We start from the raw sequence: 25,202 nt of genomic DNA, 5'->3' as shown, positions 1-25,202 counted from the left end.
CCTGGACCAGCAGGCCACGCAGGCGGGGTGTGCCACCTGCAGCGTGCCAAGGGCGCCGGGGCGTCGTGGCCGGGGTGACGCTGAGGACTGCCGGGCCTCCGGGACCGACGCCTCAGCCTAGGCCAAAGGAACCCCGAGAAATGGAAGGGTGGGGGTTACATACACCAGACAAAGAGCAGCTCCATAAAGTAAAATACAACAAAATGTTTAATGAGCAAATTCGTCTTAGCAAATATGAAACTGCCACAGAGAGTAGGAGAGGGACGGGGTGACGGGGCTGGGGGGCAGGTCTGGAGAAACTAAAGTGGAAAGAATCAGCTACATAAGAAACCAAGGACAACACCGCGGAGAGGACCAGAGGCCAAGAGGACGGGAGCTGTGGTCCTGAAAGGGGAGAGGGCAGCGTAACTGGGGCCGGACAACAAAATTCAAAATAGTTTGGCCATAAAATATAAACACGCTACGTTTCTACGGTGGGAGGAGGAAGAGAAAGGGAGTGTAAGGGAGGAAAGACTGTTTCGGAGAGGGGCCGTGGGGATCCGACCCAGCCCTGTTGCGCACCCCGCCCCCCCCTTCCCTCTGTGTGTGTATCTGTGTGGGCCTGTGTGAGCACTCCCCCGTCCCTCCCCGCCCCAAGCCCCACCCCACCCCCCACCCTTAATTGCTGCCATTCCAGTTGCTGCCGGCTGTCAGGCTGTCATTCTGTCATTCGGCTGTCACTCCTCTGCCCATGGTCTTCAGAGGGGGAAAAGAGGGGGAGCGGGAGGGGGAGAAGCCCCCAGCCAGCCCTGCCCCTGCCCTCCCCCGCCGCCTCTACCAGAAGTCCCGGCGGTGGTAAGAGTCGGGGTCACAGTACTTTGTGACAACCACTCTGTTGGCGAACTTGCGACCCGTCAGGCCCTGCATGGCTTTCTGGCAGTCAAACACAGAGGTGAACTCCACGAAGATCTGCGGGAACAAGAGCCAAGGTGTGAAGACCAACCAGCCTCTGCCTTCGAGGATGAGCTGGCTCCCTCACAGCAACCAGCCAGCATCTACCCCCAACTCAGAACTCCCAGGCAGCGAGAGGGGGCTCACTGCCGGTGTGGGGACATTTATCCAAACCTCCTCCAGCACCCCAGGATCAAAGAATGAAACAGAGGAAAGACCTGCAAAGGCAGCTGGAGTCAAGAGCCCCACAGAACAGAGGCCAGGCGTAAACTCAGAGAGAGGCCACTTGTGTTGAGTGTCTCCCCTGCATCAGGCACCATGCTCGGGGGGGGGGGGGGGGGGGGTCCCTCCACCACCCAAGGACATGGATGTCTCCCCTGGACAAGGGATGAAGTGAGGAAAACTTGGAAATTTCTATCCAAACCCAGGTTGACTGGAAAGACAAAACCTGAAACCTTGATCTCCTCAGGCTTCTCATCTTGCCTGAGCCACCAGTTTACGGAAGTGTAGAGAGAGGAGGTAAAAGCAGCCTAACTGAGAGCCTGGGGAATCCTGTAAGACAAATGTCCCTATTGCCTCAACAAGCAAAAGAGCTTGGGCAGGGGGGGGAGGTGTAAAGAACTGATTAAGAAAGTCTGAAACCAAATGGCAGGGGTCCCTCGGGTTCCTTATTTCCCTCAACCATGAGGACGTTCCAAAACGGTGAGAAATGTGAACGTGGCTTGGGGAGGCGGATCCTAATGGTTCTCTAGTTAATGTACTGATGGTAGGTATAGCGTGGCTTCATTAAAGTAACATTTTTTTTAAGTCAACTGTTCACAGCAGTAATTCTCAACCAAGTGAAATGTGTCCCCAAGGGACATTTGCCAATGTCTGGAGATGTTTTTCACAGTCACAAAGGCACACACAGTACTCCTGGCACCTAGTGGGTGGAGGCTGCGGATGAGGCTAAACATCCTACAGCAAACAGCACAGACCCAAAGGCAAGAGTTACCAGGCCACCAATTATCAGTAGCTGAGATAGAGAAGCGCGCTTAAGACTCTTGGGGGAAGAGTTTCTGCTGTGGCTCATCAGTTAACGAATCTGACTGGCACCCATGAGGACTCAGGCTCGAGCCCTGGCCTCGCTCAGTGGGTTAAGGATCAGCATTGCCATGAGCTGTGGTGTAGGTCACAGACATGGCTTAGATCCCGTGTTGCTGTGGCTCTGGGTAGGCCGGTGGCTACAGCTCCAAATGAACCCGTAGCCTGGGAACCTCCTTATGTCACAGGTGTGGCCCTAAAGACAAAAAGACAAAAAAAATAAAAAAGAAGAATCTTGGGGGAAACATGATATGTGAAATGTGAAATATTCTGTGTTTCAGTAAAAATGGGGGCCTGATCATGGAAATTAATGAAGACAAGGTAACTTGAACTGGGCAGTGAAGCATGTGTACCAGCACTATATACACCGCGATAGGACGAACACTATGCTGTAACATTATTCCATCGCTATGGCGGCTCCTCCCTCTCTCCCCTTCCTGCGTGCTTGAAAATGATGAAGTTTACAGACAAACAGGTACGCTGATCCCAGAGACCTGGCAGGGTGCTTCCTAGTTTTTCCCAGCACCCCAGCAAGCCAGGCTCCTCCATTCCGGTGCAACGATGAAACTAGCCAGTAGGGACCTAGTGTCTCCAGGGCATGGTGAGGAGGGAACAGGAGAGCAGGTGAAAATAAATGCTGCCTGCCCTCCTCCTCTGGCCCCTGCCCCCCAGAGGTGATGCTGTCCCCCGCTGTTCCCCGGGCAAGCATATCCAGACCACCACCTGAACACTGGGGACCAGTGTGTCCATCTGACCTCACACTTGGAAGGAGCTCTGTCCAGCCATCCCCCACATCTTTGCTGGGGTGTCTCAGGACCTCAAAGCCAGCCCCCCCCAGGACTGACACTGTTCCCCTCTCTTCAACCTGCTCATCTCCCCTGCCTCTCACCTGACTCCTCACCACTCCCGACACACCCAAGTCAGCTCCCACGGTCTGGGCATCTAGAGGCCACGGACTTCTTTGCATCCCCTGCCACTGCTCTAAATCAGGGAACCAGCTTTCACCCAAGTGACCACAAGCTGTCAGTTCCCAAAGCTCCAAAGATTGTCCCTCGGCCCCTCCAATCCCCAGCCAGCAGGTGCCAGCTCTGCAGGGCTAGGCTAACCACTGGCTGCGCACCCCTGCCCACCCCCACCTTACAAGGAACCACCTCTACGTGCCAAGCATTCCCCCCCATTGAAGACTTCACAATGACCCCTTCCCTTCTCACTCAAAAGGACACCGAACACTCTCACTAGGACCCGTGTGGCCCTACAAGGTCAGCCACGACGGACCCCGCTGCCCTCTGCTTACTGCCCTCCGGCTACCCCGGCCTCCTCGCCGCCTCGTGCCCAGCACCCCAGCCACCTGCTTGGATAACTGGGCATCCGGCACTCGGGGCTTCGCCACATCAACCCTATCCCACTACAGTCCTGGGCCCCCTGACCAGCTACTGCCTCAGGCGTGCACGGCATCCCAGGCAGCATGCAGCTGCCCCAGCAGAGCAGCTGGGTGAAGACAAGCCCCGCCCACTCCTGGCCACCCGCGGGTAGTGGGAGCAGCTGAACCTGGCAGGGTGCCAGAGGCAACGTCCCTCAGGGGGCTCCGACTCAGGCCCCGCAGTCAGAGAGCTAACTGGGAAGAAGGCCTCAGGGAGCTGCTGGGAGAGCTCAGGGTCAGCACGGGTGAGCTCGACAGAGAACGAGAACCTGTCGGGAAGACAAGACGGTCTGCTGCTGTCTGTGGGGCCACGTCCAGCACTTCTCTCCCTACTCCCTACGCAAGACCCCACGACAGCCGGGCTGGGAGTCAACGTCGCTTCAACACAGAGGCGAGTCCTGGTCTGGGACACGGCAGTGCGCAACCACGCACGCGCACACACACACAGCAGCGCGCACACACACACAGCAGTGCAGCGCACACTCACACACACACACACACCCCCTCACGCGCACGCACGCACCAGGGCCCAGCGAGTCAGAGTCAGAGGAGCGGGTCAGTGGGCTGAGGCAGAACAGCGGGAATGCGAGGGGGTGCACGTGCCCAGGAGAGGTGGGGAGCCATTCGCCCGAGCTCCTGCACGCGTGCAGAGACGCGCACGCACACACACACCTTTCCGCAGCCGGGAACCTCCACGCCGTCCACAGGCCGCGGGATCTCGATGGACTTGACGAGACCGTACTTGCTGCACTCGTCGCGCACGTCCTCCACGATCTCCTCATACTCCTCGTCGTCCAGCAGCTCCTCAGGCAGCACCATGTTCATGAGACACAGGACCTCGGTCGGGTGGCCGCCCATCTGCACCTGGGAGCTCATCAGGCCAGGCACTTGCAGGGTCACCGGGGTCTGGTTGATGGTGCTCTGTGGGGCGGCAGGGGGCAGGGCGTCACGGGGCGGCCCGGCCCTCGGCCCTCCGGCCCCAGCCCCGCCTCAGACGCCTTCCCTTCCGCGGCAGGGAAGACCTTGCCCGCCGCCACTGCCGCCGCCAAAGGCCAGGCACTCGGCCCCAGCCCAGCTCAGGAGAGCTGGGAGCAGAGCTGAGGAGAACCCGCCCGGCCCGGCCCCGCCCCTCCCACCCCCAGGTACCCCTCTAGCCAATGGAAGATGACGTGCCGGGGGGCTCACCAGCGTGGCATTCTTGGCTCCCACACTCGCCCTCTGGACAAGCAGTTTCTTATCCCCCAGCTGCATCCCGTTCAGCCCCGCTATGGCCTGTGTTGGGGGGAGGAGGGTCGGGGGCCGCAGGGGAAAGTACAGGTCAGAGGCCAAGAGCCTGACACCTCCCCTCAAGCCCCCGCAGCCCAGCACTGGGCCCTGGTGGGGGACGGGGAAGGCACAGGGTTGAGAGCTTGGAGAGAGCTGGAACCAAGGGGAAGGGGCCCCCCGCGCGTGCGAGGCCCTGCTGCAGGCTGGCCTCCCCCCGCCCAGCCCAGGGAGGGACAACCTTGGCGTGGGTGCGAGGCAGGGTGGGGGCCAGGGCTCACCTGATCCGTGACGTTGATGTCCACGTACTCACAGAAGGCGTAGCCCTTGGAGAGCCCCGTGGCGCTGTCCTTGACCAGGTTGAAGGCCTTGAGAGGCCCGAAGGATGTCAGCAGCTCTTTCACCTGCAGCAGGCGAAGACTCCGTGAGTTTGTCTGGGCAGAGGCTGGAAGGGAGGAGGTGGCAGGAAAAGCCGAAAGGTCTACCTGGTCGTCGTTCAGGTAGTTGGGTAGGCCTCCGATGAACAGCTTGTGGGCAGAGTCCGGGACCACGGTGGACACGACTCCTAGAGGAAAAAGAGCAGACGGACTTTGACTCCCCAGCCTAAGGTCATTACGTGGAAACTGGGGACGTCTCCAGATGAAACTGGTGACACCCAGCTGGCAGAGAGAGGCCCGCGTTCCTCCTGTCCATCCACACACCCACCCCAGCACGGGCGGCCAGGACTCCCAGGCCTGCCCAGCCTGCAAGGTTCACACCAGCAGCCCCCCACGACACACACTGTGACAAACACCAGCATGGCTCAGCAACAATCTGCCGGCCCTGGGGTCACGGGGACCCGAGCTCAAGCCCCTAACCTGCCACCTGCTGCTGTGTGGCCCGGCAGGTCCCCTCGGCTCTGGTCCTCCTGGCGAGAGGGCACAACGATACACAAGCCTTTCTTCGCCCCTCAGGCCTCAACGCAGAGCCCTTTCCTACCAGCCTCCCAATGAAGCCTCCCCACCCTTGGCGCTGCGGTCCTGCGCTGAGCACAGTTACGACGCTGCCCAGGCTACTCTCCGGCTCAGTCACGTGGGATTCGGTGGCGTCTGCTATTCTAAGTGGTCAAACACCGTGTGCCCGGCACCCCGGTCCTGGGGCTTAAGGTTCTCCCGGGAAGTGGGGGAGCCCCACAGGCAGAAACCAGGGGCTGGCTCAGGCTTCCGCTGAATTCACACAGGCCAAGGTGACTGTGCCGTCTCCACTCCCAGTGTCCATCCAGGTTTCAGGACCTCACGTCAGCCCTGGGCAGCCAGGCCCGGTAACAGGGACCGTGGCTGAGGTTTCCCAGCGCCAGGGGACGCACACTTGGCTCCAGATCAGTCCCCTGCCACCCAGGTGGGAAAGCTGTCTTCCAGGTTCCCCAAATGTTCCTTTTCTCACCAATAATGTCTGTAAATACTTCTCCCCCTTCATCACCAAGGTGACTTTGGTCGGAGCAGAGGGGGAATCAAGACATTACCTTTAGTACCGAGAAAGAAAAGGTGGAAGAGAAAGAAAAGGTGGAACCGAAGCACTTAATCTGCAGGCAGACTCTCGCCTTCTGCCACCACCACCACCCCCTCCCCCCAGGCCCAAGGAAGGAAAGGATTGGCACCATCCCTGGACCACCGTCCCTGTCCCTGCCGCACCTGTTTCCACAGAACGCAGACCCCACCCATCACACCTGAGTGCTCGCTCCCTGCCCCACGTTCCTCCTGGGTGAAAGGAGACCCCAGCGCCTACCGGAGCAGAAAAAGGACCACTGAGAAGCCCCAACCATGCATACTAGGAGTGGCTATGCACCGATAAACCGTATTTAAAAAGCAAGCAATAGAGTTCCTAGTGCGGCATGGTGGAAATGAACCTGACTAATACCCATTAGAACGGAGGTTTGATCCCTGGCCTCAATCAGTGGGTTAACGATCTGGCGTTGCCTGAGCTGTGAGGTAGGTCGCAGATGTGGCTTGGATCCGGCGTTGCTGTGGCTGTGGTGTAAGCTGGCTGCTGTAGCTCCAATTCAACCCCTAGCTTGGGAACCTCCATGTGCCGTACCTGCAGCCCTAAAAAGCAAAAAAATAAATAAATAAAGGCAAGGAATGGGCCACCTTCTGCCCCAAGCTGTCACCTGCCGGGCCTTTACGACCTGACAGTGAACGCCTGATCCACAGGGCACACCTGGGACCAGGCCTGGCCAGGGGTGACTAGTGGGCTCCTTTGATACGAGTTAAAACACAGTGAATTTCCCAAGAAAAGGCCCAAAAGAAGGAAGGTTCTGTAGCACAACCTAGAGAACAGTCACACGGTTACATACAATGTCTACGTCAGCAACACCTCAGGGCTTTTGCACGTGAAAGAGATGTGCTAGGAATTCCTGTTGGGGCGCAGCGGAAACAAATCAGACTAAGAACCATGAAGCTGCAAGTTCGATCCCTGGCCTGGCTCAGTGGGTTAAGGACCTGGTGTTGCCGTGAGCTCTGGTGTAGGTTGCAGACATGGCTTGGATCTGGCTAACATGTGGGCTGACAACTCTAACTCCCATTCGACCTCTAGCCTGGGAACCTCCATATGCCTTGGGTGCAGCCTTAAAAAACAAAAAGAGAAGAGTTCCCATCGTGGCTCAGTGGTTAACGAATCCAACTAGGAGCCATGAGGTTGCAGGTTCAGTCCCTGCCCTTGCTCAGTGGGTTAAGGATCCGGCGTTGCCGTGAGCTGCGGTGTAGTAGATGCGGCTCGGATCCCACGTGGCTGTGGCTCTGGCGTAGGCCGGGGGCTACAGCTCCGATTCGACCCCTAGCCTGGGAACCTCCATATGCCGTGGGAGCGGCCCAGGAAATGGCAGAAAAACAAAAAAAGAAAAAAAGAGAGAGAGATGTGCTAAATGACCCAAAGTTCAGTGGAAAGCACTACAGATGAGCCAGGGACCCAGCCCCGAGCCCCAAGGTGCCACCCTCTCTGGACTCCCCATGCCCGTTTCCACGTGAATAAAAGAACAGACTCAACTTCTAAGGGGTGCCACCTTCCTTGTGACATCTCGCCAGCAGAACCCCACAGGCATGACCCACGCTCCACAGGCAGCCCACACCAGGGCTCCCCCCGCTTCTGCTAAGGCAGCTCCATGGGCTGAGACCTGGGCCCAGGACAGCTAAGTAGCAATGGCTCCTCCAACCCCCCACACCCCAACCAGACGCCACACAGGCCCAAAGCCGCAGATACCCCACCACGAAAGCACAGGGGTCGGCAAACAGCCGACAGGTCAGGGCCAGCCTGCTTCCGGTTTCCGCACAGTTACAAGCTTTCTGAGCGGTTGTTCGACAGCATGTGAGTATCGCACCGTCCCCGTGAAAGTTAAGGCACATGGAGCCCAGACACACCCACCTGCTCGGGTATCACCTGTGGCTGTTTTCCTGCAGCATCTGCACAACAGCCATCTCAAGAGACCCCACGCCCTGCGTGGCAAAACACACTCGCTCTTCTGCCCTCACAGAACAAAGTCTGCGCGGCGGTACCCCAACTGAGACGTACTGAACCCAGTGGCACCCAGGAGGACAGAAACAGCAAAGAACAAGGTGAGGGGTACCCAGGCGTCAGAGCTCACACTCCAAGCTCTGCTGACAGTGTAAATCCACCCTGGGGGGACACACGCGCACACCGACCCCCGGGGGCCAGAGCTGGGCCCCTCGCTTTCCACAACACTGCCAGGTCCAGTCCTGGCTCGGCCGCTTGCGAGCTGAGCTGTGCATCTTCAAGCAGATCACAGGTCACCCTCTCTGGGCGTCAGCTCTGCCAAACGGGGAGACACCCACCTCCCAAAGCGCAGGGGCCGGGTGGGAAGACCCGTGTCTTCTGAAGTGCACACACCGCTTCCCCGCGAGACCCAGCTGGGCTGAGAGACGGCCACTCACCAGGCACGTAGACAGAGGGGTTCTCCGACATGCCAGGCAGGGGCTGGTAGTCATGAGGCCTGCGGATCTTCAGGGACTGGCCCTGGAAGATGATGCCATCAAAGGCCATGGCCTGGGTGGTCTCATCCACAGAGCGGAACTGCAGGCAAGAGGTGGTGGTGAGGGGCAACGCTGGCAGTGCTGGGACTGCAGAAGGGCCCGGGGTGGGGAATGAGGGCTGCCGCAGAGGGGGGCATGGCCTGACCCCACCGCACGCCCAGCTCACCTCTAGGAAGGCAAAGTTCTTGTCCTGGTTAATCTGCACCGCCAAGACGGGGTTGCCGGGGGCCTGGGTCAGCCCCCCCAGGCGCATCTGGGCGTTGAAGAAATCCATCATGGCCTCCTGCAGAGGGAAGAGGAGACAGGGGGGGGCGGGGGGGGAGGTGGAGAGAGGAGGGGAAGGGTGAGAGAGGGAGACACAGAGGGGTTTGGGGGTCAGGGGAGAGGGACGAGGGCAGGGTGGGAGGGAAGGAACAATGGAGTAGGGGTCGGGGCACAGAGACCACAGCAGGAACAAAAGCAGAAGAAAGATGAGAGAAACGGGGGGGGGGGGGGGGGGCAGCAGGAGACAGCCAGGGTCCAGGAGGCAGGACAGGAGGTCGGGGAGAGCCACGGGCCCCAACCAGGGGAAAGGCGAGAGATCGTCCAAGAGTCAGGAAACAAGAGAGAGCGAGGAGAAGAAACACGTGAGTCGACAAACCAGACGTCGAGGTGACAGCAAGAGGAAAACGGCAGCACAGTGGGAGGGCAGCGAGAGCAGGCAGGACAGAGAAACCCGAGGCAGAGGGGGGCGGAGGGCGGGGAGGGCGGAGGGGCGGGGGGAGGGAGGGGAGGAGAAAAGAGTGATGTGGAGGGATCTGGCCCTGGAGTCCGGGGGCTGGTTCATCAAATGTAGCAAAGTGCAGGTTGAGAAAGTCAGAATGGACCTTACTTGCCTTCAACGACGGTAGCAAACTTTTTGTTGCTACGAGGGATCTCAGCCCCACAATATTTCACTTTAAAGAGAAATGGAAACAACTCTTTGATCTCGGGATTCTCAGGGGTGCCACGGGAAGGGGTGGGGGAGAGGGGATGGGAGAGGAGCGGTGGGGAAGGTGGGGAGTTCAGGGCGATCAAAAACGAGAGTGTGGGGAGAGGACGGGACAGGCGGCAGAGAACAAGAGGTGTGTCAGAGAAACTGGAGGGGAGCGAGCGTCAGTGTGAGCGTGAGTGTGTGTGAGTGTGTGTGTGTGTCCGAGTCTCCCTCTCTGTCTCTCCATACGGATTCGGATCCGTGGATGCGTAGGTACGGTACGTGTGTGCTTGATCCCTGGGTGCTGGAGGAGGCGGGGAGGGGAGACGGGAGGGGAGAGGAGGGAGGGAGCGGGCCACCCCCAGCCCGGCCCCTGGCTGGCTCAACTCCATCGTCCGTCTGGGAGGGGGCCGGGGGGTCTTGCAGGAACAGAGTCTGACCCGTGCAGGTTGGGGGAGGGAGGGGAGGGAGGGGAGGAACAGGGGGGGACAGGGAGAGGCAGGGCAGGGGGAGGGCAGTACCTCAGTGATGCCAAAGGGGATGTTGCCCACGTAGAGACGGCGGGCCTGCCTGGTCATCTGGCTCCCGACCACAGGCACGGGCGTTGGGGTCACGGCCAGACCATCAGGGGTCATGGTGGGGAGGAGGGCGGTGGCTGGAATCTGACCCGCAGCTTCGAGAGGAAAGAAGAGAACCAGAGGATGGCAGGGTGCCCGTGGACGCGCAGGGCAGCAGCACGCTCCTCAACGGACCTCAACGGAGCGCAGCCCTCGGCGGCTCCCCGCTGGCCCCACCGCGCCAAGGACTCCAAAGGCAGAGGCCCGAAAGCCCCCCGCCCCCAAAGAGAGGCGCCCACCTTGCATGGCCTTGTACTGCATGGGGGTGATGTGCTCGAAGCCTGGCGGCGGCACGTCCCAGTACTTGCGGACCTTCTTCTTCTTCTCATGACGGGGGGACCGGCTGGGGGAGGGCGAGGGAGAGCGGGGCGGGGCAACCTCAGTCTGACCAAGGGTGGGCCTGCGGGTCCCCCCAGGCGCCCCTTGCCCCCCACCCCAGCGGTCTCTCCAGGAGGGAGAGGATCCGGGACGGGGCCGTTCCAAGGCGGGGGGAACTCTCTCCCCAGGGCTCGGGCCGGGGCTGGACAGGGACGGGGCAGGTGGGCCAGAGGGAGGTGGGGGACTGGACGTGGGGTGGAAGGGGCAGGAAGAGAAGCTCACATCAATCCACCGTGCTCCTCTTTAGCGCCTCTGGTCAAAGGTTTGCTGGGGGGTGGGAGGGAAACGCATGGGGAGGGGTGACTGGGGACCCTCGTCTTCCCCACTCACCACCCCACCCCCCAGGGCACTGAGCCCCAGGGCTGGGACAGGGCCGAGGTGAACCCCAGGCAAGCAGGCCCCCTCGGCCCCGCGTCTCCCCCCAGCCCCCCGCCCAGGCCAGAGGAAGGGAGGCAGGGCCCGACAGACCACTCTCTAGCTGGAGCCTGAGGTGGGAGGAGGCAGGAGAACCTCGCCTGTCCCGCCCTTCCTCACCTGAGGGGCAGAGAGAACAGAGGAGCCAAGGGAGGGGAGGGAAGAGGCGTTAGAAGAGAGAAGAGCCGCCCGGGCGGGCGGGGCAGAGATGGGCTCCAAGAACCCCCTGGTCCCGGGACGGCCCCCAAGGACCAGGCAGGGGAAGAGGCAGGACAACGGAGCCCCTGCGGGAGGGAGCCCGAGCCACACCCGAGCGCCCGCTGCTGCACCAACGACCCACCGGAAACCCGAGAAAGCCCAGGCCAGGGAACCCCGAGCTCCAGAAAGACAAGCCGCAGAGCCCCCGGGACGAGAGTGACCCCGCCGGTACCTTCGCCGCCGCCTGTCGCGGGAGGCGCTCCGCTGGTCCCGGTTGCGCCGGTCCCGGCTCCGGCTGCGGCGCTTGCGGTCCCGGCTTCTGGAGCGGCTGTGGCTGCGCTTGCGGTGCCGGTTCTCCTTGTCCCGCTCTGGGCAGGGGCGGGGAAGGTGAGCTGAGGGAGGCTGCGGCCCGGCCCACCCGCTCACTGTCACCTACGGCCCAGCCCCAGGGAGGCCACCCCCCACGGGGAAGGGACGGCAGGCTTCCTGGGTCCACAGGCGTCCAGGACCCTGGGGCGCCAAGGGCGGGAGCTGGTTACCTGAGGGGCAGGGCCTGGAGATGCCCCGGGGTGTAAGGTACCTGAGGATGCTCAGGAGGAGCTGGGGAGCCAGAGAAGACAGAGGAGGCTGGCTCCTGGTCCCCCTCCAGGGCTGAGGGGCCTGACCCCAGGGTCGTCCCTGAGAGGGGCAGGGCTAGAGGCTGGGGAATCAAGAGACCCAATGATGTTTTCCTGCAGGGACCCAGCAGCCCCTCAGGAGAGACCTCCTCAACCAGCTGGCCCCCACAGCCCCACGCCCAGGCCCCAAGTCAGATGCCAGGCAGGCTCAGAGATGCCTGGGAAGCAGCGGAACCCACCCCGCCCCAGCCCTTCCCCACCAGGCGAAGAGTGCAGGACGCCCTCCTCCAGGGAGGCGCCCCTTCCAGAATCCGGGCTGAAGGGGAGGTGACCCACCCAGGCCCCCCAGACCCACAGGTCCTCAGAGCCAGGGACAGGAGAAACCAGGGTGGACGCTTTCTCGGAGCTCCCCACGGGCCGCTAGCTGGCTCCTTCTACCCCCTCCCCTCCCCTTGGGGGCAGATTCTGCCTCCCTGCCCAGCAGAACCACAGAACCCTTGGCTCCCAGCAGACCTTTCACTCCTGAAAGAGGGGCAGTTCCAGGGCCACGCGGCACTCTATTTCCTTGGTTCGAAACACCAACACCCAGCTATGCTGCCCCACCCCTCAGATGCACATCAACACGCTTCTCAACTTGACCGTCTGTCCGGACACAGGGAGAAAAAGCAGTAAGGACCAGACGTCAGCATGGACCTTAACCTCACCTCTACTGCTTTTGCCTCACATGTTTTTCTGATGCAATTAAACATAAAACTTTTCACAAGTGAACTCAAACTCCAGAACCACTAAAAGACAGAAAAACACGCACCTTGGAAAACAGAAAAAAAAATTCCAGCCAACACTGCAATGGTACCTAAGACTAGATCCTGTGCTAGCTCTACTTGAACTTAATCTTGTTACCTTGGGGAGACACTGCTAGAGGCTCACCTGACAGATGGGAAAACTGAGGCTCAGGGAGGTCATGTGACTTGCCCCTGGCCAAAAAGCAAGGAAGTTGTGAACACTGAAATGCCCACAAGTGCAGTTAAGCACTAGGCAATACTCAACATGGGGCAGCCAGAACACTCCAGGGTCTGGCGGGAGCCCCTAAAGACAAGCGGTTACCTCCTTGAAGACACAGACTGAACACGAAAAACAAATCCAAGCCTGGAACCAGGAGGCAAGTAGCATGAAGTAGCAGGTAAGCATGACACTGAGGGCCCAGAGGTGTGCTGGCCTGAGGCTCTGGGCCTCTGGCTCCACTCTTGAAAGATGGGCCAACTATAAAAACAGCGTCTTTTGTGGCTTTGGTTCTGAAACAGACAAGCAGGCAGAGAGGAACAGACACAGAGGAAGAAGTGGCGCCTGCTGGGTGCCTGAGACACAGACAAGGAAATTAATTCCCTGGAGACACAGGTGCACAAGGCAGGGACTGAGGCTTGGAGGAGGCTTGGACCACAGAGACAAAGACCCACAGGCACAACGATACTAGGGCAAAGCTTCCCCTTAAAGCAACAGTAGGTTCCCTGCCTCAACCCAAACAGGTCAGGAAGGAAAGGCAGCTGTGGTTACTCAAAACGCTGTGATCACTTTGTTGTGGGAACAACTCCACCAGCCCAAGGGACGTGCCAGTACCAGTGGGGACACCCAAGAGAAACCAAGCAGCACGTGTGCAAGTGCCCCAAGGAAGGTTCATTCAGTTCCATCTAGCAGTCCAGCCTAGGGGCACGTGGTTTTGCAGCCAGACTCAGGATCAGCTTCAGCTCTTCTGTCTACCAACTGCATAAAACCACAAAACAGCAACCGTACCTTCCAACCTCAGTGTTCCCGGTCTTTTAAACGACGCTCATCCCGCCCCAAGTGTGGGACATGGGATAATGACGCTGGGAAAGCACCTCTCCCTGCTGTCCCAACTCTGACACCACCTCTGAGGCAGCTCAGGGCAGCCTCTCCATTACCTTCCTAAGAAATTTCACTAGGGATCATTTCACAATACTCCTCGTTAGGCACTTAACGAATGCCAGACCGTATGCCACACACTGTACACACATTACCTCACTTAACCTCAGCTGCAACTCTCACCAGCTAAAACCAAAGAAAGTTTTTCAAGCTTTCTGAGCCTGCTTCCTCCTCTGCAAAGGAAAGGAAGTCATGTCAGTCCCCCACGGCTGTTGACCATCTACTTAAATAAGCCGTGTAAAAGCTTAGCAAAGCACTATCAGTACTGCCATCACCATTGACTCCAGAAACCGGTAATAAAGACACATACCTATTTAACAGCCACTACACACAAGAAAAGGATTAAAAAAAAAAAAAAAAAGCATAGACGTGTTAAAGTTCCACAACTACTTAGCAACAAAGCAGGTACTAGAAGCCAAGTCTCCTCCCCTCCAAAGCCTGTGCTGTGAAGCGTTACAACGTGTACAGACACCCCGTGGGCACTCCGAAACCCGACTTCGTCTTCCCCAGGCGCTGTCTCCTCCTAAACCAGCCACCTGCTCCCAACTGCAGACTGGGCTGAAAGGGGAACCCCAGCGCCCCCCGCCCCCTGTGCAGTCCTCTGACCACAAGGAGCTTAGGCCTCGCGCTCGCCACCTCCTCCAGGCCTAAGTTTGTTCTAACATTCGTGGGGTGTCCAAACTAGTCGGCACTAGCTCGGCCTCCTACTTGGACTCCGCATCACCGGAGGGACTTTGCCTCCCATCCTCCCAACTGAGCTAAGTCTCCCTACTCGCTCCGAGCCTGTCTCTTTATCGCCACGTTGAAAAGGCGGACACACGCGGCGCCCGGAGGGTGGGCTCGTACAGAACAGGGGACCTGTCTAACTGAGGAGATATGGGGGGCAGACACGCCACACTGTGCCTGGCGCGACGGCGCGAGGGAGAACCGCGTGCGGGAGGAACACTGAAAACGCACAGTGCGGACCTCTCCCAGGAGACACCGCATCACCCACGTTAGGCTGGAAGGGACCCCGGCGACTAGCCCCCAGGAAAGGCGCGAAGGGCGGCGGTGCGAGAAGGGCCCACACCGCGGCCCTGCATGCGCCCACGTGAAGGGGGGCTCCAACCGCCATTTTGGAACAAAGGGGGCGTGGAGACACCGGCCGCGGGCCCGGCCGGAAGCGGAAGTGCGAGGGCATCGGGAGAAAAGGAGGGGTTGCGGGACCCAATCTACATAATCTCCTTTCCAAATTAAAAAAATAGAAAATAAGTCCGCAACGGACTCCCGACAGCCTGCGGCGCCCGCGCCACCCGCGCCGGGGGCCACGTGGGGCGCGGAACCGAACGCGGCGCGCATGCGCCCGCCGCCCCCTCCCCTCCCGCGCGGCGGCACGCCGGGCGGTCACGTGAGTAAGGCGCGCACCGCGGGGTGGGGGGGGCGCCGTGCGGGCCTAAGGGGGGGGAAGCGAGGGGGAAAATGGCGGGGGACACAGGGGGAAGCCGAGAGCCGCCCCGCCCGCCGCCCCGCACCCCCGGCGCCCTCACCTTGCTTATTCTCGTTGAGCTGCCGCTCGAACTCGTCGAAGTCCGACATGCTGAGGCGGCCGCGTAGGGCCCTGTGTAGCTCTCGCCTCGCCTTGCCGCGCGCCCGATCCGGCCGCTTCGGCTACTTCCGCCGCTTGCTTCGGCTACTTCCGGCCGCCGCCGGCGTTCCACCGCCTCCTACCTAATCAAGCCCCTGCCGCCCGCCCAGCCCCGCCCCGGCTCCGCCCCTCTCCCCGCCGGCCCGCCCACGAGGCGCACCTCCCCCCAGGGCCTGGCTCCGAAACGCGTCGGCTATTTCCGGACCGTGGAGGAGCGAAGGGAGAGGCGACTTCGGCTGCTTCCGAAAACACCCGAAGCGAGGGTTTCGCAGGCTTCTCAGGTTTTCGTAACTTTTCGGATAGTAGCTCTTCAACGTTCGGATGTTTCCGTAGGTCCTCGCATTCCTAGCACCCAGACTCCCCACTTAGAATTCAGCTTCTTCCAAGAACTCAAACCGTCCGTCTTTGGCTGCTTCCACGGATTCTACCCTCTCTTTCCCAACGGCCCTGTCCAAGCAATCGGCCACTTCCGACAATCCTAACCGTCCCGGATTTCGGCACTTTCCGAAGGTCTCTGGCGCTCCCCCTCGGGCCCAACCAGAGATTAAACCCGTTTCCAAACTTCGGCTCTTTCCGGAGATTCCAAGAGCAACCTCCTCCCCCTTTCGGAGAACTTCGGCTCCTTCCGCCACCGCCTGGGGAAGGACTCACAGCAGACACCTTCGGCTTTTTCCGTGGGCGCTTCGGCTCCTTCCGGCTCCGGGAACCAAAAAGGGAGGGAGGACAGAGGCGAGGTGGGTCAGGGGAAAGGAAAAGAAGAGGCAGGGTCTCGGCTCTCAGCACCCGGCTCTCCCTGTGGGGCGATGGGAGGAAAAGAAGGACCGATGTTGAGAAGCGCCTAAGAAGGTTTCGCGAGACAAAAGCAGCCAGCGGAGTGAAGAGTGCGCGCGGCTGCTGCGGAGGTTGCCAGCGCGGCTTTGTGCGCATGCGCAAAGTGGAAGGGGCGAGCGCGAGAGAGCCTCTGCGCCTGCGTAGAGATCGGTCTGAACCGAGACCTCTCACTGTTCGGAGAGGGGGGGCGGGTCGTCGGGGCCACAGCCCGAGCGCGCGTGCGCGAGATTTCCTTCCTCCAGGGAAGGGACTACATTCCCGACCGTTGAGCAAGGCCGCCCCCTTGCGGTTGCCGTGGCAACCACACAAGCGAGCGTTCCCCCCCCCAACCGCGCCGACGCTGCTAGCCACGCAGCGGGCACTTCCGGGAGACAGAGAATCTCGCTTTACCGCCTCCTGGAGGCAGTCTCTGTTCAGAGCTCCCCGCTCCCCTCGATGGTCGCCTCTCCCAAAAGTCATTGAGTCCCGCCTTCTGCCGCCTTGCCTCTGGTCCAAGTCGGCTCATGCCTCCTTCCCGGAGTTCTGCTCCTCCGAGTTGTTCAGGGCACAGCTGCTTCTCTCCTCCCACTCCTGCCTCTGGGGGACTAATTACACCTTGTCTCCCCAACCTCCCCATTTCCCGCCTGACCATCCGCTCCCCGGAGCCCCCCCTGGAGCCCCTGTCACTGTCTCCGCGGCAACAGCCACCCCCTCCCAGCAAGAGGCCGGGGCCTGGTTTATTCCAAATTTTATCACCTCTTTTTAATTTAAATTCTCTTAATAATTCTCTCTCACGTGGACTCAGGGCTGTCCCGGAATGCGGGTGGGGAGCTCCTTGCAGGGCGGGCTGGTGGGCCGGCCACTCCTCGGGTCCGGGGGCGGAGACGGGATGTGTACAGTGCCCCTCTGCCCCGCAGGGTCCCAGGAGGAAGGGCCCTGTGAGGGCAGGACAGTCCCGCTCAAGTGGGAGGGGGTACCAGTGTTTAGGAAAGGGTAGGATCTGGTCCCTTGATAATTCTTGGGAACTTTTTCTAAAGGAGGACCGCCCCCAACCCCGGGAATGCGGAGAAAGGGGAGGACGCTAGGAATGTGGGAGGCAGAGGGGGCAGATCTATGTACCGGGAGCCTGAGGAGGGAACGGCGGTCTACAGCAGGGGAAGGAGAGAGGACGGGCAGAAACAAGCCGCCCACCCTCGACGCCCTCGTCATGGGTGCACCACTCATGCACACGCTTGCCCGGGTGCCGGGGGGCCGAAGAGGAGGGAAGTGGGGGCCAGAGGGCGTGTCCTGGGCCAGATGGCGGGATCACCGCTTGAAGCGGTAAGTGATGGGAAGCAGCAGCTTGCTCTTCTTGAGGGCCTGCACCTTCTTCAGGGTCTCGTCGTCAAGGGCCAGGAAGCACCGGCGCGAATATTCCAGCAGACGCTCCTTGGAGGGGTCGAACTCGCCCACCTCGGCCAGCTTCTCGGGGGCGACGATGAGCAGCTCCGCGATGGGCGTGGTCAGCGCCACGGTGTTGCGGTCCACTCGGTGGTGCTCGAAGGCCCGAGACATGCTCTTCAGCTTCTGGAAGGTGCCTAGGATCTTTTTGTAGCGGCAGAGCACACCGTCCGCGTCCTTCACTGCAGGGCCAGGCGGCGGGAAGAGAGAGACAGACATGGAGGGGGCAGGCAGAGAAAGGAAGTAGGACAAGAAGGGGATGCAGCCATAGGAGACAAGAGGAAAGCAATGGAGAGAGGGGACATAAACGCCAGAAGGACAGAGACAGGCAAGGAGCAGAGAGGAGACCAGGAGAACAAAACAGATCAGGAGAAAGAGCAATGGGAGTTACACCAGGTGGGTGAAATGGAGACAGGGCAGACCAGAAAACCGGAGAAGGTGGGCCCAGAGACGGGGATGAGGCGGGAAAGCGAACGAGGGAGTGGGTAAAGGGATGCGTCCCAGCCCACCTAAGCCATCACCCCCTCCCCTGTTCCTGACAGGAGCCTGAGGCTCAGGAAGGTCACGTGGCAGGTGGCAGTGAGAGCCGACCAGCACGGAGGCAGGGACAGGAGAATCAGATCTCTGTTTGCCAATGGGAGACTCAGGCTCGGGGAAGGGAGAGTTCTTTGGAGGTAACACAGCTGGTCCCCAGCCCAGACCCCCAAGCCTCCATCCCATGCCTCACTCACCTCGCTGCCGCTCCCGGGCCTTGGGCTTCCCGAAACGTCTCCGGCCCGTGCCTCCTTTCTGCTTCTGCCTCTTCCGCTCGACGTTACTGCCTTCCTCAGACGCTCCACTGAGCGAGGACGCGGCGGACTCGGGGTCTGAGGCCTCACCCCCAGCCCCACCTCGACCATCCCCCTCCACCCGCCGGGTCCCAGGCTTCACCCGGCAGTGGTCCTCTGCAGAGAGGTGGGAAGAGACGCACACGCATGAACTGTGGGGACAGGAGGGACGAAGAGGCAAGAGCTCTGTCTGCCAGGTGGGGACAGACATCAGGCCACAGAAGTCCCTAGGAAGGGAGATCCCCAAGGAGACAGGAAGTGCACCAGAGACACAGAGGTCCCTACCGACGGCGGTACACAGTCAGGCCATGGGGATTCGGGGATGGGGTATAGGCTGAGGTCCCTGGGCTGACTCCTAAACTTAGTGGCAAGAAGTCTGGGAGACGGGCCCAGTGGACCAAGACAGAACTGGGAACCTCAGGAGAGTCTGTGACTCCACAGTGGAAGTGGGGGGTTCAGACCCTACACGAAATCTCAGTCTCTGGGCCTAGTGCTCTGGGAAAGGGAGGCACCACTTCCACTCAGAAGGAGCAGCCAAGATTCAGATGTAGGGGCCTCCAAAGGGTGTTTGGGAGGTCCAGTGTTGGGGTTCCCACTGAGAAAGTCCAGAGGCCCCCTAGCCTGAGCATCCTGGGTGGGTTCCTGTTGGCCCCAGCAACCCAGGCTAGCGCTGCTTCCAGAGCAGAGGGTCCCCAATAATATAGGTATTAAAAAAGATGCAGGAGTTCCCGTTGTGGCACAGTGGTTGACGAATCCGACTAGGAACCATGAGGTTGCGGGTTCGATCCCTGGCCTTGCTCAGTGGGTTAACGATCCAGCGTTGCCGTGAGCTGTGGTGTAGGTCGCAGACATGCCTCAGATCCCATGTGGCTGTGGCTGTGGTGTAGGCCAGCAGCTGTAGCTCTGATTCAACCCCTAGCCTGGGAACCTCCATATGCCGCAGGAGCAGCCCAAGAAATGGCCAAAAAAAAAAAAAAATGTAGGTCCTTGGAGTTGCTCTTGTGGTGCAGCGACTCGGGACCCTGCAGAAGTGCAGGTTCGTTCCCCAGCCCAGTGCAGTCGGTTAAAGGGTCTGGTGATGCCGCAGCTGTGACTCCGATTCAATCCCTGGCCTGGGAACTTCCAAATGCCACTGGTGCAGCCATTAAAAAAAAAGGAAAAGATGCAGCTCCCTTGCCCAGACTCTCAGTTGAATTCCCAGAGAGGGCAGCAGAGGAAGCTCTCGAGGGAGCCAAAAGAGGCTGAACACCAGGAATGGGAGCGTGGGGGCTGGATCCTCCAAAAGAGGGACCAGAGATGAGGTAAGGGAAGCCCCATCTGGGGAAGGGCAAGGGGCAGTGTTCACGAAATACGGACAAGCAGGGCACAGAGTCCTCACATCCCCCTGAGCCACCAAAGGATGCGTGTGTCCCTGAGGAGGGCGGAGCTGGGTGCAGGGGCCCAGCAGTGACATGGGGAGGGGATTGGCCCCCTCACCTGCATCCATGCGGGCAGAGGAGATGAACTTGTCCAACTGACACCTCAAGAAGTCCCTCTCCTCCTCCAGGTCCTCAATGCGCTTCTGCAGCCACGAGTTCCTCTCCAGGGCCATGTGCAGCTGGGCCCTGACACCGTGCATCAGGGCCACAGTGGGGGATGCAGCCTCCGGAGTCTCTAGGGACAGCGGAGGAACCCTGGTCACACCCTAGGGCTCAAGGGCCCTGGGCCCCACCTGACCCAAGCCCCGCCCCCACCAATCAACTCACCCTCCAAGTTTCCCTGAGAGGGGCTCAGACTGTAAAAGATCTGTGGGTCTAGGTGGGGCGTCTCATCGAAAGGGATGGAAATCTCGAAGGCCTCACTGTCCTTCTTCACTGGAGAAGAGAGGCCAGGGTCAGCCCAGGGCAGTCCCCCAGGGCCTCGGACCAGCCTGCATCCAAGTCGCCCTGGAGCTGGAAGGGCTGGGGCAAGGCAGGGCAGGTGCAGGGGGCCAAAGGCGGAGCCAGATCCCAGCTTCCTCACCTGTCCTCCTCCGGCTGTTTCCGTCATTCATGGCGTGGCCTCCTGTGGACCCCTGCAGTTGAGCACCTCAGGGGCACTGGACAGAAACAGCAGCCAAGATGGAGCGACACAGATGGGCTCCTCGGGGACATGCTGGGGAAGGGGTGCCAAGGGCCAGGACTCCAGGGTCTGACGCAGGACACCTGGGGCAACAAACTCCTGGACTCTAGGGAATGAGGGGGCTGGAGGAAGAGGGGCCAGACCCGTGGGGTCGACCGAGTGGGGACATCCTGGCCTAAATAGGCCAGATCCTCATCACAGGTCGTCTTGGGGCCAAGAGAAGTGAGAGATGCAGGGGAGGTAGCGTGTGCCCCAACTTCCATGCGTTGGGTTAGGGGTCCAAACCGCGCACGGCGCCTCCCCCATCCACGGGCACCCCCACACCCCTCCCACGCACTCGCCTGGGCCACCAGGGCCTGTCCCCCGTTGGGGGTGCTGGGCGCGTGCGCGGTGCGGGGGAAGGTCATGCGTGGGGATGCGCCCCCGCCCCCGCCCTTTGTCCCGCGGGTGGGAGGGGGAGCGATGGTGACAAGTGGTCCCAGCGAGGGATGCGCCGGATGCCTACGCCGCCACCACCACCCCACCGCCCGCGGGTGCCCGGGGTCGGACTGGCCGGGGCCCCACGCTCACCCACCCGCGCGCGGAATCCGGCCCAGGGACGACGGCGGCGGCGGTGCCCATGCCCGGCGCCGGGGAGCGTCTACAAAGAATAACGGAAAGCGGAGGGAAGCGACCACACACCGGCGGGCGGGCCAGCAGAGGCGGCGAGTCTTGGAGCCGGGCGACTGCAAGGGCAGAGACGCTAGGACCGCCCGGTGCGCCAACTGGCGGGCCTTCTCTGGGGGTCCCCGGGCCCAGGTGAGGCCGGCCGTTTGCGGCAGAAACCGGGGCCGCACTTGCGCGATGGCCCCTTGCTGCACTCCCCCACCCCACCCCACCCCCGCCTCCGCGAAGCCTGGGCAGGGAACGTCAGGAAATTCCCAATTCCTGGAGAGCTGGTGGCTCTGTGGTCCCCCGGCTGGGTGACGACGTGCGGAGGAGGGCCCGGGAGAAGCGGGGAAAGGTAGGAAACAGCCAGGAAAGTTGAAGCACAGGGAGAATCCCATTAAGCGATACCCTGGGAACTGGCGGTGTGGACCGCCCCCCCACACACACCTGCTCCTTCGTCTCCCTCTGCGCTTCAGCACAGGCAGACCCCAGGGTTCCTGGGATCCCGGGGTAGTTACACCTCCCCAAAAACAGAGGCCTAGAAACCACCACCCTCACCCGTGTTAGGGATTAAGAGCTGGTTTTAGAACATTCGAACCTAGATCCCAGCCCTAGGCGCTCCTCCTCCGCAGCCTCAGGCTACTCACCTGTAATATAATCCCTTCTAGGTTCGTTGTGGGGCAAGAATGATGAGACACACGCAGACCACTCACCCAGCGTCTGACCGCAATCAGAGCTCAGGATCGGGCACTGTTAGTGTTAGGCCATGGGGAGGCCCTTTTTTAGCTCTCTGGGAAGTAAAGGCAGCTGATGTGCTCGTCCCCCCAAAACAAGAAGCAGAAAGAAGAAATGACGCCCTGGACAGTGCCTGGCACAAAACCGACTGCAAGGAATATTAACTAGGAGGGTAGATGTTTATTCAGCTTCTGGCCCAGTGCTGCCTGCCTCTTCCCCTCCCATTCTCCAGTATCATCCACGCCCTGGAATTTCTGCCAGCCCTTATGAGAGGGATGCTCTAACTCTGCAGGGGGCAAACCTAAATGTGCCAACCACCTAGAAAACCGAGGCCGCAGTCCTCTCCTACCCACTCCATGTTACCTACAGATAAACTGCAGCCTGAGTCAAAACGTCCAGGGGGCAGCGCCTGCCCTCGATCGATGTTTTTGAAACTATAGGTTCATGTGCAGAAAATGTAACATAGTAGAATAAAAACTGGAATTGGCAGTTTAAAAAAAAAAAAAAAAAAGCACATGGGAAAAAATGAGAGACCAGCACATGGCAGAGGTAACTATTTTTAAATATTTGTTTTGCTTTTACTTTGTGTATCCTGTATACTGAGTTGCATGTAAAATGTGTTTCTTACAATGGATCGTGGTTAAAAAGAAAGAAAGGGGTTCCTGTTGTGGCTCACAGAAACAAATCTGCCTAGTATCCATGAGGATTCGGGTTCAATCCCTGGCCTCACTCAGTGGGTTTAGGATCCAGTGTTGCTTTGAGCTATGGTGTAGATCGCAGGCACGGCTCAGATCCCATGTGGCTGTGGCTGTGGTGTAGGCCAACAGCTGTAGCTCTGATTCAACCCCTAGCCTGGGAACTTCCATATGCCACACTTGTGGCAGAAAGAACGAGAGGGAAAGAAAAGAAAAGCTTGCAAACACTGCCTAGATACCACCGGGTCAGGAGCCAAGCTAGGGCTGACCCAAGTGTGGGCCAATCTTCCCATTCCCCAGCCAGACAAACCAAGGCCTACGGGGGCCAGGCACTCACTGAGTCTCCCTGCTAGGCAGTGGGCAGAGACTTAGTCTTCAAAACAAGTCTTGGGTGTCCAGTCTCAAGCCCTGGCTGGGGAGTGGGAGGCAGGTCGGAGGCCGCTCCCCCCCCCCCCCCAGCATCACAGGAAAGCCTCTGGAAGATGGTGCAGATTCCTGGTGACCCCTCACCATGGTTTTCAGGCCACAGGCTCCCAGGGCTCAGCCATGAAATAGCTGATGTCTCAGGTTAGAGGACTCCACTCTGTAAAGATGAGGTCTGTTCCCACCATGTCTCCAAAACACCGAGGACCGGACCATGACTGGCGGTCTTCTCCTTAAGGCAGGGCCCAGCCTCCTGCACAGTAGGTCTGTGTTTACGTCCGGGGCCCCCGCTGCCCAGCCTCTGGCGCTCGCTAGGAGTCCACGCTCACCCCCGGAATCCCATGGTCCATGGGGTACCCTGCCGCCTGGCTCACGGATGCTTCCACCGAGTGTGCTTCTGCAGCGTGTTCTGCTCCATGAATCGGCGCGGGCAGTGTGGGCACTGAAACGGGCGCTCCCCCGAGTGGACCCGGCTGTGCTGCGCCAGCTCACCCGCCTCTCGGAAGCGGCGAGGGCAGAGCGGGCAGCCGTGGGGCCGCCCCCCGCCTGCCCGGTGAATGGAGTGGTGCCTCGCCAGGTGGCTGGCCCGCTTGAATGCCTTCCCGCAGGTGTCACATTCAAAGGGCTTCACCTCCGAGTGGGTGATGCTGTGTCGCTGAAGGTAAGACATGTACTCGAAGACCCGGGAGCACACCGGGCAGCTGTAGCACTTCTTCTGGGTCGAACCCCCATCCGGCCCGGACTCCCTCTGAGATTCCTCATCTACCAGCACAGTATATGGGACGCCCTGGGTGTCTATGAGCAGATAGTGGTTGGGCCGCGAAGTGGAGGAGGTCTGGGCACATCCTGTGGAGGAGGAGGAAGGTCCAGGTTCTGGGGACCCATCTGTCCGAGGGGGAGGGGCCTCCATGGCCTCAGCGGAGGGAAGTGCCAGGGGCTGGGGGCAGGGGGTTGGCAGCACCAGCATCCGGAGGGGTCGCTGAGGCCTGGTGGAGGGGAGAGAGGATGCCAAGTTGACAGAGAGGAGGGAAGCTCAGCCGGGCGGGGTGGGGGGTTCTTTCCCTCTATGGACCCTGTTCCGAACGTCTGCATAGCCAGCCGTCTATTCTCCAGTCTTTCTAAGCTGAACCCTGTGGCCTTCGCTGTAAGGCTCCCAGGAGCTCCCTCAGGGGAAACCTCCTACTCTGTTCCACCGCTCACTGTAGGCACAGGCTCCCTTTACCCCTCTAGGCGCAACCAGGGCCTCGCTTTATCGTCCCTTTTGTGCCCGCTACAGGTCACCAGTTGCCCCTCTATCCCGGCCACCCGGCGGGGCGTTTCTAAACCCCCCCCCCATAGACCTCCAGGTCTCTCCTTGGTCTAGAGCCACTGACCCCCGCATGGGTATCACTGCATCCTACCTATTTCACCCAGACGCTTTTTCTAGCCTCTCTATATGCGCTCAAGCCGTCTCAAATGGGCTGTCACGTTGGGACCCCCAGCCACCTCTCTCAACACCTCCGTGCCCCTCCCTTCCCCGGCTACCTGCAGGGTCTCTGTGGTCCACGCTTATCCACCCCCCCCCAGTTGTGTCAGTGTCCCAGCGCTCTCTAGGGGTCCCCCCGCGGCCCCGGCCTTCCAGACTCCAAGCAAGTTCTCGACTGCGCCCCTTCGAAGCCCTGAGAACAGCCCCCCCCGCCCGGCGCACAGGTACCGGCTCGCGCGGCCCCGCCCCTCTCCACGGCCCGCTCGGGGCCCCTCCCGCCTCCCGGCCCCCGTACCCGGTGCAGCAGACTCTCGGGTCCGGGCGACTCCGGAACGGCCCCGGGCTCCCCGGGTGGTTGCAGGTGACCGCGGGTGGAGGCGGGCGCTTCGGGGTGTCTCCCAGCAGCTGGCGGCGCCGGGCAAGGGGAGAGAGGACCGGGGGACACAGAAGAGGGTCCAGGGGAGGGGGGCGGGGGCGGGGCGCCTGGGCCTTCGGGAACCGGCTCCGGCCAGAAACACGGGCGAAGATGAAGGTTCCGAGGTGTCTGTGGTCCAGTTGCCATCCTCCCCAGCCCCGCCGCCTCGCCCCGCCCCACTCCCAACA

At 60.6% G+C, this 25,202-nt stretch overlaps 3 protein-coding genes and 1 long non-coding RNA gene across 18 annotated transcripts; 1 reads left to right on the top strand and 3 right to left on the bottom strand.

Annotated features, from left to right (window-relative positions):
* Nucleotides 1-189: 189 nt before the first annotated feature.
* On the bottom strand, nt 190-16,383 carry U2AF2 (U2 small nuclear RNA auxiliary factor 2). 11 transcript variants are annotated; one of them, XM_084958514.1, is made up of 14 exons: nt 15,359-15,508; nt 12,408-12,536; nt 11,858-11,977; nt 11,510-11,645; nt 10,888-10,932; nt 10,527-10,630; nt 10,192-10,343; nt 8,885-9,001; nt 8,620-8,758; nt 5,182-5,261; nt 4,978-5,100; nt 4,607-4,705; nt 4,106-4,354; nt 190-948 (listed from the first exon to the last, which is right to left on the bottom strand). In XM_084958514.1, exons 6-14 carry the CDS (start codon nt 10,546-10,548, stop codon nt 814-816), a joined length of 1,116 nt encoding a protein of 371 aa, XP_084814640.1. In that variant the 5' UTR covers nt 10,549-10,630; nt 10,888-10,932; nt 11,510-11,645; nt 11,858-11,977; nt 12,408-12,536; nt 15,359-15,508; the 3' UTR covers nt 190-813. The 11 variants fall into 11 exon arrangements, with proteins under 11 accessions (XP_084814640.1, XP_084814644.1, XP_084814639.1 ...); XM_084958518.1 differs by having other exon boundaries at nt 4,619-4,705; XM_084958513.1 differs by lacking the exon at nt 12,408-12,536.
* A 619-nt stretch (nt 16,384-17,002) lies between these two features.
* On the bottom strand, nt 17,003-21,498 carry CCDC106 (coiled-coil domain containing 106). 3 transcript variants are annotated; one of them, XM_084958882.1, is made up of 6 exons: nt 21,315-21,498; nt 20,535-20,610; nt 20,279-20,386; nt 20,010-20,186; nt 18,438-18,650; nt 17,003-17,888 (listed from the first exon to the last, which is right to left on the bottom strand). In XM_084958882.1, exons 2-6 carry the CDS (start codon nt 20,563-20,565, stop codon nt 17,572-17,574), a joined length of 846 nt encoding a protein of 281 aa, XP_084815008.1. In that variant the 5' UTR covers nt 20,566-20,610; nt 21,315-21,498; the 3' UTR covers nt 17,003-17,571. The 3 variants fall into 3 exon arrangements, with proteins under 3 accessions (XP_084815008.1, XP_020950715.1, XP_020950714.1); XM_021095056.2 differs by having other exon boundaries at nt 21,204-21,413; XM_021095055.2 differs by having other exon boundaries at nt 21,208-21,413.
* Nucleotides 17,362-22,701, top strand: LOC110261065 (uncharacterized). 2 transcript variants are annotated; one of them, XR_014805092.1, is made up of 2 exons: nt 17,362-21,431; nt 21,950-22,701. It is a non-coding gene; the product is annotated as an uncharacterized LOC110261065 (long non-coding RNA). The 2 variants fall into 2 exon arrangements; XR_002344820.2 differs by lacking the exon at nt 17,362-21,431 and adding an exon at nt 21,519-21,636.
* On the bottom strand, nt 22,177-25,056 carry ZNF581 (zinc finger protein 581). Of its 2 annotated transcripts, none has more exons than XM_005664852.4 (2): nt 24,895-25,056; nt 22,177-24,120 (listed from the first exon to the last, which is right to left on the bottom strand). In XM_005664852.4, the coding sequence occupies exon 2, from the start codon at nt 24,099-24,101 to the stop codon at nt 23,505-23,507; it is 597 nt and encodes a 198-aa protein (XP_005664909.1). In that variant the 5' UTR covers nt 24,102-24,120; nt 24,895-25,056; the 3' UTR covers nt 22,177-23,504. The 2 variants fall into 2 exon arrangements, with proteins under 2 accessions (XP_005664909.1, XP_005664910.1); XM_005664853.4 differs by lacking the exon at nt 24,895-25,056 and adding an exon at nt 24,659-24,797.
* Nucleotides 25,057-25,202: the final 146 nt, after the last annotated feature.

This window comes from Sus scrofa, chromosome 6 (genome assembly GCF_054392235.1).
Source record: "Sus scrofa isolate SSC_HxYL_T2T_F1_AM1 chromosome 6, Sscrofa_HxYL_maternal_Yorkshire_Landrace_v2.0, whole genome shotgun sequence".
In the NCBI taxonomy this organism is placed as follows: domain Eukaryota; kingdom Metazoa; phylum Chordata; class Mammalia; order Artiodactyla; family Suidae; genus Sus; species Sus scrofa.
The sequence above is the reverse complement of the archived record's forward strand: the minus strand, read 5'-3'. Positions and strand labels throughout refer to the sequence as shown.

Bases quoted from the DNA above. Each gene is read 5' to 3' on its own strand.
- U2AF2 (XM_021093447.2), bottom strand. From the start codon at position 15,407: ATGTCGGACTTCGACGAGTTCGAGCGGCAGCTCAACGAGAATAAGCAA. The intron at 8,759-8,884 runs GTGAGCTGGGCG...TCTTGCCTGCAG, and splicing joins AGAACTTTGCCTTCCTAGAG to TTCCGCTCTGTGGATGAGAC. The intron at 4,355-4,606 runs GCACGTCATCTT...GCCGCCCCACAG, and splicing joins CCACGCTGGTGAGCCCCCCG to AGCACCATCAACCAGACCCC.
- CCDC106 (XM_084958882.1), bottom strand. From the start codon at position 20,565: ATGAATGACGGAAACAGCCGGAGGAGGACAG. The intron at 20,387-20,534 runs GTGAGGAAGCTG...TCTCTTCTCCAG, and splicing joins AAACAGCCGGAGGAGGACAG to TGAAGAAGGACAGTGAGGCC. The intron at 20,187-20,278 runs GTGAGTTGATTG...CGCTGTCCCTAG, and splicing joins CTCTCAGGGAAACTTGGAGG to AGACTCCGGAGGCTGCATCC.
- ZNF581 (XM_005664852.4), bottom strand. From the start codon at position 24,101: ATGCTGGTGCTGCCAACCCCCTGCCCCCAGCCCCTGGCACTTCCCTCC.